The 14,723-nt window shown below is 43.7% G+C and overlaps 1 protein-coding gene across 1 annotated transcript in view; it reads left to right on the plus strand.

Moving 5' to 3' along the window:
- The first annotated feature begins 3,402 nt into the window (after nucleotides 1–3,402).
- MAML2 (mastermind like transcriptional coactivator 2) overlaps nucleotides 3,403–14,723 on the plus strand; it is a 362,167-nt gene continuing 350,846 nt past the window's right edge. The window contains exon 1 of the mRNA XM_060018075.1: nucleotides 3,403–5,131. Within this exon, the coding sequence (XP_059874058.1) occupies nucleotides 4,619–5,131 (513 nt within the window). The 5' untranslated portion in view covers nucleotides 3,403–4,618. The remainder of the gene's footprint in view (nucleotides 5,132–14,723) is intronic.

Below are 14,723 nucleotides of genomic sequence, written 5' to 3' on the forward strand. Positions count from 1 at the left end.
CTGATGTTTCATGTGAGGAGTGCATACCTTTTTAAAAGTGTGAAATAGAAATTTCAGTCACATATCTCTATTATTCTTATTTTTCTGTCGTATGGGAATAATCCTTAACTATATGAAGCCACAGTTGAAAGTTGAAGTGAGTGTCCAAAAAGATGCAAGGCAGAGTTTAGAGGAAAAGTGATAGTCAAGTGGGAAGGGTGAAGGATCATGAATGATTTGTTAAAAAAGAAGTCCAAGAAAAGCAAGGGAATGATCTCTAAAGTATCTCTGATGACCCGGGAAGCATCACTTCTTGTATGTGACACTACAGACAAGCTTGAGCCAGCTGAAGAGTGAGAGTTCCAACTGAAAGTTTTAAAAATTAATTTATTCTTTTAAATAGCATGCATTTAATTTGTAAAAATGAAAGCACTAATGATTTTAGGGACTTATGATGGCAGCTGACCCAGTTCCCAGATCAGGCATCGTGTTGGCTTGAAGCATTTTTCCTATTAGAACAGCATTCTGACTGTTGGTCAGGAAATGCTAATAGGTAGCTTTGCTGATGTCTAAGGTCACTGCAACCGGGCAAGCTTCTTCAGTAGGTGTTCGGAGAGTACAAGAGGCTTTTATGTACATGATAACACCGAAAGTATGGCAAAGAGACAGGCTGTCAGGAAATGAGAATTAGCATGGATCATGGGGCCAAAAGCAAGTAGTCTAGAAGAAAATAGAAATGTTGAAAAATTAGAATTAACTTTTGCAGGTATTATGACATACTGTATTATTTTATCATCATCATCATCGTTGATATCATTGATTCTATATAACACAAAAAATAGTTTGTAAACTTATAAATCTCACATGTCTATGAACTTTTTAGGTCTGGGCATTTATTACTATAGTGTTAAATTCTTTGTGTTAGGTAGCTATGGATAGTAGAGATGATGAGGAACACAGATGGACAAATAAAAAGGAACTAATGCTTTAAAAAAAATCCATAGAGCTATTACAGAAGCTTTAGAGATATAAAAGAGGGAACAGTTCCATAAAAGGGAAAGACAAGGAAAAAAAGAAATGTTTATTTTATTGGCAGCTGTATGTAATTGACCATATTTTCTCACTTGTCTGCTCTCATACTCAGATGAGTAGTTCTATTCACTACTCATTTCTTGGAGGTATTATAGGACTTGCTTAGACTCCAGCATGTTGATTGAGGTGTAATTGCAGCCCTTGAGCTATTTTGGGTATAGTCTGGTTTCCCTGTAACTCTTTTCACACTTGATACTGAGGCAGCAAGTCCAGTGGTTAAGAGAATATAGGTTTGAAATCAGCCTTGAGTTTGAGTCCTGATGTGTTACTTCCTAGTTAGCTTAAGTAGTTTAATTTCAGTAAGCCTCAGTTTCCTCATTTATAAATGGGGTTAATAATACCTCTCCCTCAGGATAGCTGGTGGATTAAAGGAGATATATGTGAAGTGCTGTGCTTGAAACAGTGACTGTAAATAAACAGTAACTGATGTGAATGGAAATGAGGTTGTGGATGATGATGTCAGCTTGAAATTAAATGGCTGTAAAGGGTAAATTTGTACAAAAGACAACGTAAAGGAGTGTCCTACAACACTAGAATATAGTATGAAAATGTATTAAATTGTTGTTTGACAAGTTTTTAAGGTGTGTCCTTGCCTAGCTTAGAATTCAAGGTTTATGTCATTTAGGAATAGCGGATTTGACCAAAAACTCTGTTATTAATCAAAACCCGTGTTACTGCAGGACTGTAGAGTGAACAGTAAATTTTAATTTAAATATTGAATTTTTTCTCTTTCATCAAGTATGATTGCTGAATATAAAGTTATGGTAGTAATAGAAAGAAGATAATGTCTAATGAATACACCTTTTTAAAAATCAAATATAAAATGATCAAAACTCCTTCACTTTTTAATGACACCTCATGAGAGAGTTCTGCGTACAAATTTGCATACCTAACAAAGATATATTTCTGCCTTTCTCCATGAGTGGTGAGGAACTTAGCCTTGGAAGGGACAGAAAGAAGTATGTTCCAACGAGAAGTAAAGTTATATTCCATCAGAATGCACTTGTCCCAAATTCCAAAGTAGCATTCCAGGATTTGTGAAAATAAAATGAACTAATGTAGGCCAGCCTATCGAGAACTAAATTGTAGATAAATCCAGCCTTAAAATGTTTGCATTGATCCTACCCATTCACTTCTATCCACAGCTCAGTTTGAAGCAGCACCATGTTACTGAGATGCCAGAGTTGGTTTAAATTAACAAAGCCCCATTGCTTGAGACCTCAAATCCAAACGACTTCCAAGTTAGGATACACAGAATATTTATGGACCTGACTATACCAATCTTGCACTCACCTTAATTTATTCTCCATAATTGATAATAATAAGCAGAATCCAATATACATTTTGAGGTCTTAAAGGTAGGATTATCTGAAGATGAGGGGACAACAGTCTGTGTCAGAGATCTATTTGGTTTGTGTTAGTAAACTTTTTGAAACTCGACTGCTACATAATGATTTTCCTCATTGTATATGTAAATCAGACAGCTATGGAGTCCCCAGATCTTGCATTAGGTCTGTCATAGGCAATCTTGTATTTTCAAAGAAATCTTTTTTTTTTTTTTCCTTTCTGGAACTGGTATTGGTAATTTCATTATGGTAAACTATTTTAGTTATTCTTACTGATATGCTTATGATCACCCAGATTGACTTATCCAGAGACGTACAAAGCAGGCGGGCAGGTAGATAGACACCGGCCTGTCCTTTAGGAGCTAATGATGTGATTTCTTCTCCTCTCCCTCCTCCCCCCTCCCGCAACGCGCACACACCCTACGTCTCCCTGTGACACTCTTGAACATCTCCTCCGTGCTCACCCAGCTCTCGCTAGGGTGCTCTGGGGTGTCATGGACAACATACTGAAAAATGAAAATGACATCCTCAGGGGGGCGTAACGGAGGTCTGGAAGGGAAAATACATCCCCTGGCCGGGAATTTCTTCAACATTTCGAGCTGGTGAAGTAGTCGACTAGAGGTTGGGGAATTTCCCCAGCCTTCTCCCCCGCCCCGGAGCCGAGGCGGAGGCCGAGCTGCGCGCGCCGCCGCCGAGATGCGCAGGCTTTGGGATTCACCTCTTCAGCCGCTGGGAGGCCCTCTGTGTTCCCCTTTCCCCGGCGCCGGCCGCCTTGCTCGCCTGTGCAGTGGCACCCGCCTTCCACCAGGGAGCCTCGGGCGAGCGCTCCCCCCGCCCCCGCCCCCCCCCCCCCCCCCCCCCCCCCCCCCGGCAGCTCGCTGGCTCTCTCTTTCTCCCTCTGTCTCACTCTCTCTCTTTCTCTCCCTCTCCTATCGGAGCACAATGAAAGCCTGTGTATCGCCGTGACTCCGGGCTGCGGAGCCAGTGTCAGCCCAGCGGCGAACAACAGACGGGAAAGAGAAAGGAAAAGACCAGCTACTTTCTTTTCCATCTCTAAAGCGGAACAATCCAAGAGATAGAACCACATTGCTTATTGCGAGTCCAGACCCTCAGATCCACTGGCCGGGGATGGAATGTACAAAAGTGGACAGAAAAGTGGCTGGACATGACTCGGTGCAATTTGCTGGAAGTTTGTAAGTTTGACCATCGTTTGTAAATTACTCTCGGAGGAGTTTGTCTCTCTTGATAACTGTATTAGGATCGAGCCGGGGGTGAAGACTAGGAACGTAAGCGGGAAAGAAAAAAATGTGTTGAAGGATCTCTCTCAGTGGCTAGTGACTTCAGACTGCTTTCATTTAAGGCTGGGAAACCTTAGAGGGAATGAGGATTTTACTGGTGATTGGATTAGCCGAAGAAAAAAGCATGGTCCAAAAGTCCAGTTACTGGTATTAACAATTGAAAAGCTGCCTCCCGTTCTTTGGGGAGAGGATCACATCCTGCAGTCCCCCAAAGGGGAGAAAACACCGGAGCAAAGGGAAAGGGAGGAAAACATTAAAAGCCAAAGGACAGTATCTCTTGATTTTTGTACGTTTTGAACATTGACTTCAAAAAGCTTCTGAAACAGCACTTTTTTTTTTTTTATTTTTAACCTGAGGAAAAGTAAAGGCCGTGGGTTACAGAGACCATGGTAGAAATGGGTTTCTCTGCAGAAACATCCCCATAAAGAATCTTCCAAAACAACTAGGTGAGGGGGAGTCCAGCTCTGTATTAATACCTCTCACAATTCCCTTGGCTGTCTGTTCCTGTCTCTCACTTGACAATCCCTGAATTCTTGCTCTTACCCCCAGATCGATCGTGTGTTTACAAAGTACCTAGTGGCTCTTGTCAGCTTGGTGGGGGGAGAAAAACCCCACTAACTGTCCAACTTCTCCAGAGCTGTCAAATGCAATTAGAGTTAAGTTGATCAGGGTTTGTTTCCAACTTACGCTCTGCGATTGGCTTCTGTTCTTTCTCCTCACCCTCTTTTACTCCCTCCCCTCCCCCATACCTTTTCCACTACTCCCCCCAACCTCTGAAGACCTCTATTCATGTGGCCCTGAACACTGAGCGCACATTGTCAACAGCAGATTTGCCTGCACTAACCAGCCATAGCCTCCTTCCACCTCACCATCCCAGAGGCAGCAATCATTGTGTCCAGTAAGATGGGGGACACAGCGCCCCCGCAGGCCCCCACAGGAGGGTTAGGGGGGGCCCCTGGGGCGGGGCTCCTTGGAGGGGGCTCGGTCACCCCGAGAGTGCACAGTGCCATCGTGGAGCGCCTTCGGGCACGGATCGCCGTCTGCCGCCAGCACCACCTGAGCTGTGAAGGACGCTACGAACGGGGTAGGGCCGAGAGCTCAGACCGGGAAAGAGAGAGCACCTTGCAGCTCCTGAGCCTCGTACAGCACGGCCAGGGGGCGAGGAAGGCTGGCAAACACACCAAGACCACTGCCACTGCTGCCACCACTACAGCCCCTCCCCCGCCACCTGCTGCCCCTCCTACAGCCTCCCAAGCGGCAGCGACAGCGGCCCCACCGCCCCCACCAGACTATCACCATCACCACCAGCAGCACCTGCTGAGCAGTAGCAATAATGGTGGCAGTGGTGGGATCAACGGGGAGCAGCAGCCACCGGCTTCAACCCCGGCAGACCAGAGGAACTCGGCCCTGATTGCGGTAAGGCACCTGGTTTTCTCCCGATTCTGGCTGTGGTCGTGTGGACTTTGGCGAGGGTAGAGCTGGCCTCGGCCTGATGTAGAGTGGACGGCAGTGCAAAGGGCCAAGATGCCACCTGACTACCTCAAAGGCTATTGGGTGTCTTGTTTGTGAGGTGTTACTAAACCCTTACTCGTCAAGTTCTGCTGGTGTTCATTCATGGGTTCTCCTCCACCTGTAGAGTATTCCTTAAGTGGTAAGCAACTTGAGTTTTCCAGAGTTTGCTCTGGGGTCCAGAGCTTGCAGAAGAATTGGCTACGAGCGGCAAGATCTGAGCCATTGAGGAAGGTCTTGTCTCAGGAAGCCTCCTGCTTTGGCGAGCCAGCACTGATTAGGCCCAGCAAGCCATGCTTAGCCTGAAAGCATTTGTTTAGCAGTCCAGATGACCTTTAGCCAAGCCTTTTCCTTCTTGTCCTATTTCCCCTTCCCTCTTTGAAGTGGCCCTTTCTCCCTGGGTCAGGAGAACATAAGTGGTAATCTCTAGCAGAGCAAGTTCCCTGAGCGTTCCCTCACTCAAAAACAAAAACTTGGGGAAATAGCCCAGAGACTGGTGAGGGAGTGTTTTTACAAGGCCTGCTCCCTGATTTCTTACAGATTCCCCCACTGTCCCCATCTAGCTTCTTGCCACAGACACTTCAGTCAGATACTGCCCACTTACAGCCTTCACTAAAATGGGCAGGCGCAAAGGGGCTGTTACCATGCTGTCATCCTAGAAAGTGCCTTGTCTTCAGCCATTCCTGGTGACAGGACATCCAACCTGAAAGTTGTGATTAGGTTTCTGGCTGGAAGTTCCTCCTTAGAGGTATAGACACACCTCATCCCAGAGCGGGTAGCCCTTGACTCATTAGTTCTTGGTGCTAGTCCAGGTCAGGTGACTGCCAGTCGTGTGCTGGCTTTCCCCCCAAAGCTGCTGGGCCCATAGCCTCAGGGTAGAAGGTGGAGCCCTGCCCTGCAGCCCTGCAGCCCTGCAGCCCTGCAAGCTTCCTCCATTTCTGAGTTCTGTGGGGATTCGGAAGTCCTGTGTCCGCTAACAGCACAGCTCCAGTTTGCCCAAGCCAGCCCTAATGAAAGTCAGCAACAGGAAATGGCCATGCAAGCTGAAACGTCCTCAAAAAGCCCAAAGGAGAGGCAGGCACTGCGTTGAACTCCTTCTCCGAGGGAACTTGAGAAGGAGCTCTAGGGAGAGGACATCCTCCAGCCAGGCCCCTAGGATGCTTCTCTGTGGGTCCTCCTTATCCCTGGCCTGGGTCTGTGATGGTTGAAGTTTCCAGAAAGTCTGGGGGCTGTATTGGTGCTGTTCTATTCCACCACACGTTTTGCTTGAGATGCCTAGAACTGCAACTTCCTGGCGCCAACTCCAGACGAAAGATAACTGCTAACAGTTAAACTGCCCAATGTTTGTTGTTTTATCCTTGGATACAATTAGCCTGTGGGGTTATATTAGTGCTTCAAGGCCTAATTTCCTCTCCCTTCCACCTGCTCTATCCCCACCTCTCCCTGGAATTCCCTAGGACAGCAATGAGAGTTTGTTTCGTGAAAGAGACATGTTGAGGTAAAGGGGGGTGGGGCGGGTAAAGAATCACTCAAATGGAGAGAAGAATGAGGTTTGTATGTGAGTGTGTGTGTCACTGGCATCTGCAGCCAAAAGCATCTAAATGCCCTGATTGTCCCCAGTAAATTTATAATCTGTCTGCAAGTCTCCCAATAATACCGCCTTGTGTGCTTCACAGTCTCCTGGTAAGTGTTTCGGGGGGTGATACAGGGAACCAGGCGCCCAGCCCTTCTCAGTGGAGAAGACAGATCTCTGTCCTGGGTGCCAAGATGGGATGTGGCCTTCACATCCCAGCCGCTGCAAGGAAGGTGTCTGCTTATGGCCTCGTTCTTTTGGTTTTTGCTTTTCTCCCACTTGGAAGGAAGATGAGGCTGCCTCTTTTTCTTGGGGGCTTGGGTATGCGAATTGAAACCAACTTCAGTGGTTATTGTAACTTTACAACGATAGCAATATCCATGCTGGGAGGAAGTGAGAGCACCATGTCTGGCTTTTCCCGACTGGAGGCTTAACTGCTGCGAAAGGTGGTTGCTCCTTCACTCCTGTTCTGAAAGGGAATCTGCTTTCTCTCCCCTAACTACCAGCCATCTCCTAAAACATCCCCTTAGAGGAGCTCCCTCCCCGAGTGCCAAGAAGATTGATGAGAGGTGCAGTGTGAGTTAGGAGTAAAAAGTCCAGTTTATTTCTGATGGTGGCTTTTCACTGCAAACCTGTGCCATTGCAAGGGTTGATCCACCACCCCCCTTTTGGTTATTGGAAATTCCCTTCTCCATTTTAGCTTCTAAATTTGGCACTTTGTTACTCAGCATGGTACTCAGAGATGGTGATGCAAGTACTGTATTAACCTGATAACATTGTGTCTGAAGGGAGGCCTGGGCATTTGGGAGTGATTCACTAAGCCTGTTAAATCTGCAGGTCTCACTTCGCTCAGGATCCTCTTATTTTCAGAAACACCATCCATTTAAAGGGGACTTTGCGCAGAATGGGTGTCAGAATTCTTTCTTAATACTGTGTCCATAACTAGATTTATTTCTGTCTGGGTGTGTTGAAGGTATCCCTTTAATAGTTAATTCTTATGCCCTAAGTGACCATACATGTCCTTTGGAGAAAAGGAGAGAATATTGATCATCTAAAACCGAATATGCACGGTGTCCTCAGATGAAAGCCCTGTGTCCTGCATACCTGCTAGTACAATGCCTTGTATATAGTCAGTAATATCCGAATGAGGGTGGAAAGGGAACTTCTGTTCTGTGGGATAGTGTTGTCTTTGAGGGGTGTGATACTACAAGAAATATATAATGTCTGAGATTTTCAATAGCCTGAGTTTCAAGAACAATGCAAGAAATAAACCTCCAAGCTGGTTCTAATTCTGTCCACATTGAGAGCCTAATTCTGCAGCCCTTACTCAGCCAGTTTCTTCATTTAACTCAAGTGCAAGTTCAGGGGAAGCCCCATTACTGCAGAGATTGCAGGAACAGGGCCTTTAAAGAGGGCCTGGATTGTAAGGGTTTATGCAGATCTGCATTTCTGACCACTTGGAGCAGGCTTTAGGCACTAAATCATTTTCTGGTGAAGTATGTTTGAATCTTTGAATGAACTGTGAAACTGAATAATTGCTGGTCCATGGAACAGAAAGGTTTAGAGCTTCCGTGGTGCATTATTAATCTTTCCCTTTTGCCTGAGACAAGCTCTTTTCTGTTGCTTTAGACTCTGTTGCTAGGCTGGATAGATAAGTTGTTCTAAGTCATCTTTGGCTTCAGAGATTATCTTTTCTCTAATATAGTGTGGAGGAAAGAAAACAGATCAGACAAGGAGACTGCATCCTCGGGGTCTGTGCCTGCGTGATCACTAACAAGCTGGGTGACCTAGGACAAGTTACTTAGCAGTCATGTGTAAAACAGAACAATAATGCTGCCCTAGCTTGTTGAGAAAGCCAATGAATGTGTGTTTCTGAATAGACTCTGGAAAAAAAATAAGCACTGCAGAAATGCAAGGCATTATTACTAGTATTACTAATAATAAACTACTAGACAACAAATCATAATACCAGTTTTTCCAGGGATTAAAAGTGTACTTAAGCTTTCAGTTGTCTGTTTTAAATGGTGAAATAGCTTTTATTGTAAATAGAGGGGTTGGTATTTCAAATTCAGTGCTGTCAAGATAAGACTGAGCTATCAGAGTACTTAAGTGTTCCCGAAGGTCCCTGGAAATCCTAGTGAAAATGTGCAACGGTGTGAAAGTGTTTAGGGTCTTTTACAGGCCCCTGCACAGATCTGAGCAGCTTTGGAAAGGTGTGTCCCCCGGCTTGTGTCAGGAATATTAGAAAAGTAGTTTGCACAAATGACATGGGAAAGTTAACTATTTTGTCAACAATAGTCTAAAATGTTAATTGTTAGCTTAAGAAATTCAAACAAGTTAAATCATTGCCAGAGTCCCCTGGTTATTTTTAACTGATAATAATCAAGTTTCCAATTGACAGTGCAAAATTTGAGGGCTGTAGGGTGGGCGTGGGGCTGAAAACAGAAACAATTCATTGGCCAGAGCTGGGTGTCTGCAGCTGTCCATGTGGTAAATATCCTCCGTGGGACAGTGATAGGAGTGTTTACATTGTTTATATGTGCAGCCATCATTTCCTTAAAAACTGACCTATTTTTGTTCTGTTTTCCAGAACAGAGTAATAAAGGGGGAGTTCTTATCTATCCAGAACCTTCCTACTACTTCTTTCCAGTAAATATAATTGTAAGATCTCACAAAGGCAAAAGAGTTCAAGTGGAGAGAGAAGTTGGTACACTCCTTTACCAAAAAATGGGTAGAAAGCTTGTTTTGACAGCCAAGTAATGTTAGTATGTTACCCAAGATGTCTTGCTTGTGTAGGTCAATGTTTATTTATAGAAGGCATCTGCTTTCTTTGAAATAATGTCTTTGCTAGGTGATGCTTATCAAATTTTTCTCAACCTTAAAGTTTAGTGTGGTATGGCTCCCCTCTGCCAGTAAACCTTTTGTTAAGTACCAAGACAAACATGGGTGTCCAAATGTTCTTAGGCATAACAAATATGACTGAAAGAGTGGCCTTGATGAGCTGTTTTTGTTTTTATTGTTGTTGTGTGCGTTTGTTTTTAGCACTGCTATTTAATCTCAGAAAGCTTAGAAGGAAATTTGAAAAAAAATCATCCAGTTCTGCTATGCATGGCAGCTAAACCATTCCGAATGGCTTCTACTACTTCCTTGTACTTTAATCCAGTCCCTTTTATATGATCATAGGCAGGATCATGTTTAATGAAAACAATTCTAAATTCTTCTGCATTTTCATGATAATTTCCCTTATACTTTAACAGGTTCTGTGCGAGAATAGAGAAATACAGCTAAAGACCTAGTCCCTTCTTACTTACAGGCTAGTCGTCAATCAAGACCACATGGACACAGTAAAAGTACTTAACTAGGTAGAATGGACCAAAACTGATATAGAAAATCAGAGGGAGAGAGGAATAAATATTTCTTGAGCCCTAGAATGTCAAAGCACTTTTATTGTATATTTTATGTGATGCTTAAAAAAAAAAAAAAAGAGAGAGAGAGATGAGTAAGCAATATTTGGCTATTTTACAGATAAGGAAACTGAGGCTTAGAGATTTAGTAAATGGAAGAATTTTATGCATAGATTTTCGAGTTTGACCCGTGTTTGATCCCTCCCTCACACCTACAGCTGTATGAGCTTGGGGAGATAATTTTCTTTTTGGGCATCAGTATCTTCATCTGTAAAGTAAAGCTAATATTCTTTAGCGTAACAGTCAGTATAATGCCTGACACATAGTGGGTACTCAAAACATGAGTGCTGTTAGTAGTTGGTAGGAGAGAAAGTCAAACCCAGGCCAGGCAGCACTTTATGGACAATGTGGGTCCCCAGCAGGCCTGGGAGGAGCAAGAGAGAAGGTGGAATGAGGAGTGGGGCTGCTGGGTGCCAATGTGTGTGAACCTTGGGTGTTTGGGAACAGAGAGTGGAGCCTGGCTGACACTGTGGTCGCGTGTGAACAGTGAGGGGAACACGTGAGGCCGATCCACCTCCTGGAGGGTCCGGAGCTCTGGCAAGAGTGTATCAGAAGCCCTGGGAAATGGTCGAGCAAGGAAGGCTCAGAGGAGTCAGCGTCTGTGAAGCAATAATAATCCTTCATATACTTGAAGACAAGTATTACATTTCCCCTCCAGCAGCCTCTTCTCATTGCTCACTGCCTAAGTGTTCTGTATTACCTATCTTCAAGTCCCTTGAGCTGCTTAATGCCTTGCTATTTACACACTTCTCCCATTCACTGTGAGTTATATACAGCGTGACATGGCCTTTGGCATTGAAAGGAGATGGTTTTAAAAGCACAGTCGCTAGACGCAGAAGAGAAACTAAAAGAAGCAGAACCAACTACACCTCTCTTCTTGGGCTGGCTAGGCCTTCCAGTGCAAATAAGAATTTCCCCCGTGGGTAAAAGTGGGTTCTCTTGATGTTAAACTGATCTTCCCAACAAATGAGTTTATTAACTTGGAAAAGGTCTTTTCATTAAAACAAAACAAAAAAAATCATAAGCAGAAATTTATGAGAAGCTGTGAGCCCAGATAGTCTTTGAGATTTACTTGCTTTCTTCCTTGCTTTTTAATTACAGGTGGGTTACAGATCTTTTACTAGCCCTAAGGAGTCCGATACCGGTTTCCCCTATTTGGTCCATGTTCACAGGGCACAGGGAAGGCTCCTATGGAGTAGATGGCTGAGGGAAAAAGTCAACAACTCCTTCCCTCCCTGATTCGAGGCAGGATGCTGGGATACTGACCATAGCTGGAGCGGCTCTCCATCTTTGGATCCTAGCTCTGACCCCTTCCTATACATATCTAAGGGACAGGTGTGAAAGAATGAAAGCTGTTCTTTTTCCTTGGAGAGGGGATGAAGAGAGAGGTTTATATATTCTCCACAAGGCTTGAAGACGACTAGAAAGTCGGGCCCTACCACAAGCAAATTGCCAAAGGAATGGCCAAGAAATGGGCAAATAGTATTTGACAGGCACTGTGGTCTCTGTGGGTCTTAATAGTTTTAGCAAGTGTTCTAAAATTTCATATCAAGACTGTGGACATGGGTGCTTTTTCGAGTTTGGGGAAATTATCCATGAAGTCAATAAAGAATCATTGCGCAGCTATTCTATGCCAAGAGAATGAATGTATCCATGATGAGCGATTTGATATAGCCTCTGTCTTCTTGGAATTTACAGTCTGAAAGGGGTGGCGGTGTGGTTGGAAACAGAAGTGTTAAAGTCAGCTTGAGGTGGCAAGACATCGTAGCACTTAAGAACCTGGGGTTAGGGTGAGACTACCTGGTTTCAAATCACAGCTCTACAACTTACTAGCTGTGTCTTCTTGGTTCATTTAATTAAACTCTCCAGCCTCAGTTTTCTCACCTGTAAAATGGAATGATAGTGATATAACTAACTACTTTCTGGCACCTAGAATAGGCTCAATACATTTTAGATGTTGTTATTGTTAATGTGAGAAGTGACATAGTCAAGTCAGATTCGTGGTTTTCCCAGCTCAGGATTCTCTCCCCAAAAGGATGTCAGGGATATTTTATGCAAGGGATGTTTTTTTCTCTTTATATTTATTTAAAATGGTTAGTGAAGTATACCATATTACCCAGTATATCTATACTATCCCTAAATAGTTTACTATGGAGATGCTGTCTGGGAGGGGTTTACATTTCTATGAAATGGGTTGAATAGTATCCTTCTTCAGAACAGGATCAATTAATATCTCTTCCATTCCTGGGATTCTAGGACTCCTAATTTAGAACTTGACTAGAGTGAGTGTTTATTTGACTCCTTACTTCTTCTTGAATAAAGGCTGGGTTTCCATTTAGTTGCCCGGGGAGTGTGTAGTGTGGACTGTGTGGGTAAATGAGAAATTTAGACTGTCTATTGAGAATTTGGAATGATTAGAATGGAATAGTCCAAATTTACCAATTGAACTAAATTATTAATTCATACTGACGAGTAATTCTTAAGTGAATCTGGTCACAGAGTCGCAAAGAGTTAGCAGTTCCCTGCTTTGGAGATTCAAATGTATGCTTTTGAAAGCCAGGTCCCTTGCTCAAGTTGCCAGGGAATCAGTTCTCTCACTGCAACCGCACACAAACAGGCGGCACGAATTTGCCCTCTTCCCAACCCCGACCTGGAGCATGTTGAAAATTTCAAGGCTTGATGTGGGTCTTAGCTGGGAATCTCTTCTTTGCTCAGTACCTCCTCAAGTGTGACTTTCCATGAGAAACACGAGGAAAATGCTGCCAAGGCTTCAAAGCAAGTTTCTGTGAGGATAATTCTTAATCAAAAGCACAGTGTTTCTATGAAAAAGTGACAGGATTAGAATGAGCATAATCTTGTTCTTGGTGGGTGATATTTGGATAAGGACGGATTTCTTGGTTCTAACTCAGAGCAAAGAATGTAGTCAAAACGTTTTTGGTAGTTTCTTTATTCCCCATCATTTAAACTTACATTCCCCTCCTCCTCTTGAAGGATAATATTCTGAGGAAATGTAGAATCAAACTCGTGTTGGGTTTGTTTTGTTTTATATTGTTTTTAACAGTGTTCTTGCTTCTGGAGTCACGGCTGGTTCCTATGTTAATATAGAATCATTAACATTGTTGTTTTAAAAGCTCTCTTTTGTCAGAAATGTGGTTCAGCTTTCCGGCACACTAATAACTCTCACCCACATGAAGCCCAACACCTTGAATTCCTCACTGTACAACAGGCTTCTTTTCAGGTAGTTCTGAAGGATTTGAACAGAAAGTTAATTACATGTCTTTTTCTTTTTTTTTTTTTTCCCCCCAGAAAATTTACTTAAGGCCAAAGTTTCCTTCAACTGCTAATAACTTACCAGGGGTTTGTTGGATACACAGTATAATCTCTCAGAGTCATGGTAACCAGGGTGCAAAGAAGTGGCTTAATTGAATACAATGTGTACTGTACTGTGTCTTTGGAATGACGATTGCCACACTTTGGTGTACACTGCTCATTTCTGGAGGTCTCTGGAGTCTAAATTATGTAAAAATAAAAACATTCTCTGGCTGAGCAGCTGAGAAACTAATTTTTCGTTGTTGTTCACGTAAGTAGGCCCATACTTGCTAAACCGGCAAAGGCTTGCACATTTGATTGCCACACTACACCATGTAATTTCAGACAGCAAAACCTGTGAGCTGGTGGTATTATCCCATTTGGTTGTTTCACAGAGGTGTTGAAAAAGAGCAAAGTACAGACATAAGGGTAAACAGGAAAGAGCAGTGGTCCTTCTGACAGAAACACGGGGCAGAGGCGATAGATCAGGAAAGTTTGCACCCAAGTCCTGTAGCCATTGCACCAACGAGAGCTTCCTTTTCTCGCTTAGATTCTTTGCATGTGCATCTGTTTGCAGGCTCATTCCCCCAGCGAGAGATTCTGAGCTGTCTTTGTGCTAAATTAAACATTAGTTTTCTCCTTGGGAACCTGATCTTCCAAAGACTAGGCAACAGTATCTTTCCAAGAGAGCTCTCAGCTCCCTCAGGAAGAGGCTAGCTCAGGAGCTTTCTCACCTCCACTGTCTGCTTCGCTGGTGTGAGTGTGTGTTGCATGTGAATGTTTTGTCTAACCGCGTCTAGAAGCCCTTAGAGCAAGGACTTGTACTCTTGTTTTTGGTGTAATGCAGGAGGACCCATGCTGTCTTAGAATGTATTAAATGGAAAAGATCAGAGCAACACCCAGATCATGGAAGATTTCAACCACCCGTAGGAAGGAGTTTCCTCTGCTCACTGCCCCCCAAATTCCAAACCCACAGCAATGAAAGAGGGAGTATGTGGCAAAATAGAAGCCATCTCATTTCTAACCTTCTCATCTCCATCCTGCCCATCCCCTAAGAGGGCTAGTTCATATTGTTCTCAAAAGAGGCACTATTCTATCAATTTATACAGTCTCATGAGCCCTTAGAGAGAAAACAGATCAAACCTGTTTCTCA

This window comes from Delphinus delphis, chromosome 8, assembly GCF_949987515.2.
Source record: "Delphinus delphis chromosome 8, mDelDel1.2, whole genome shotgun sequence".
Taxonomy (NCBI): Eukaryota; Metazoa; Chordata; class Mammalia; order Artiodactyla; family Delphinidae; genus Delphinus; species Delphinus delphis.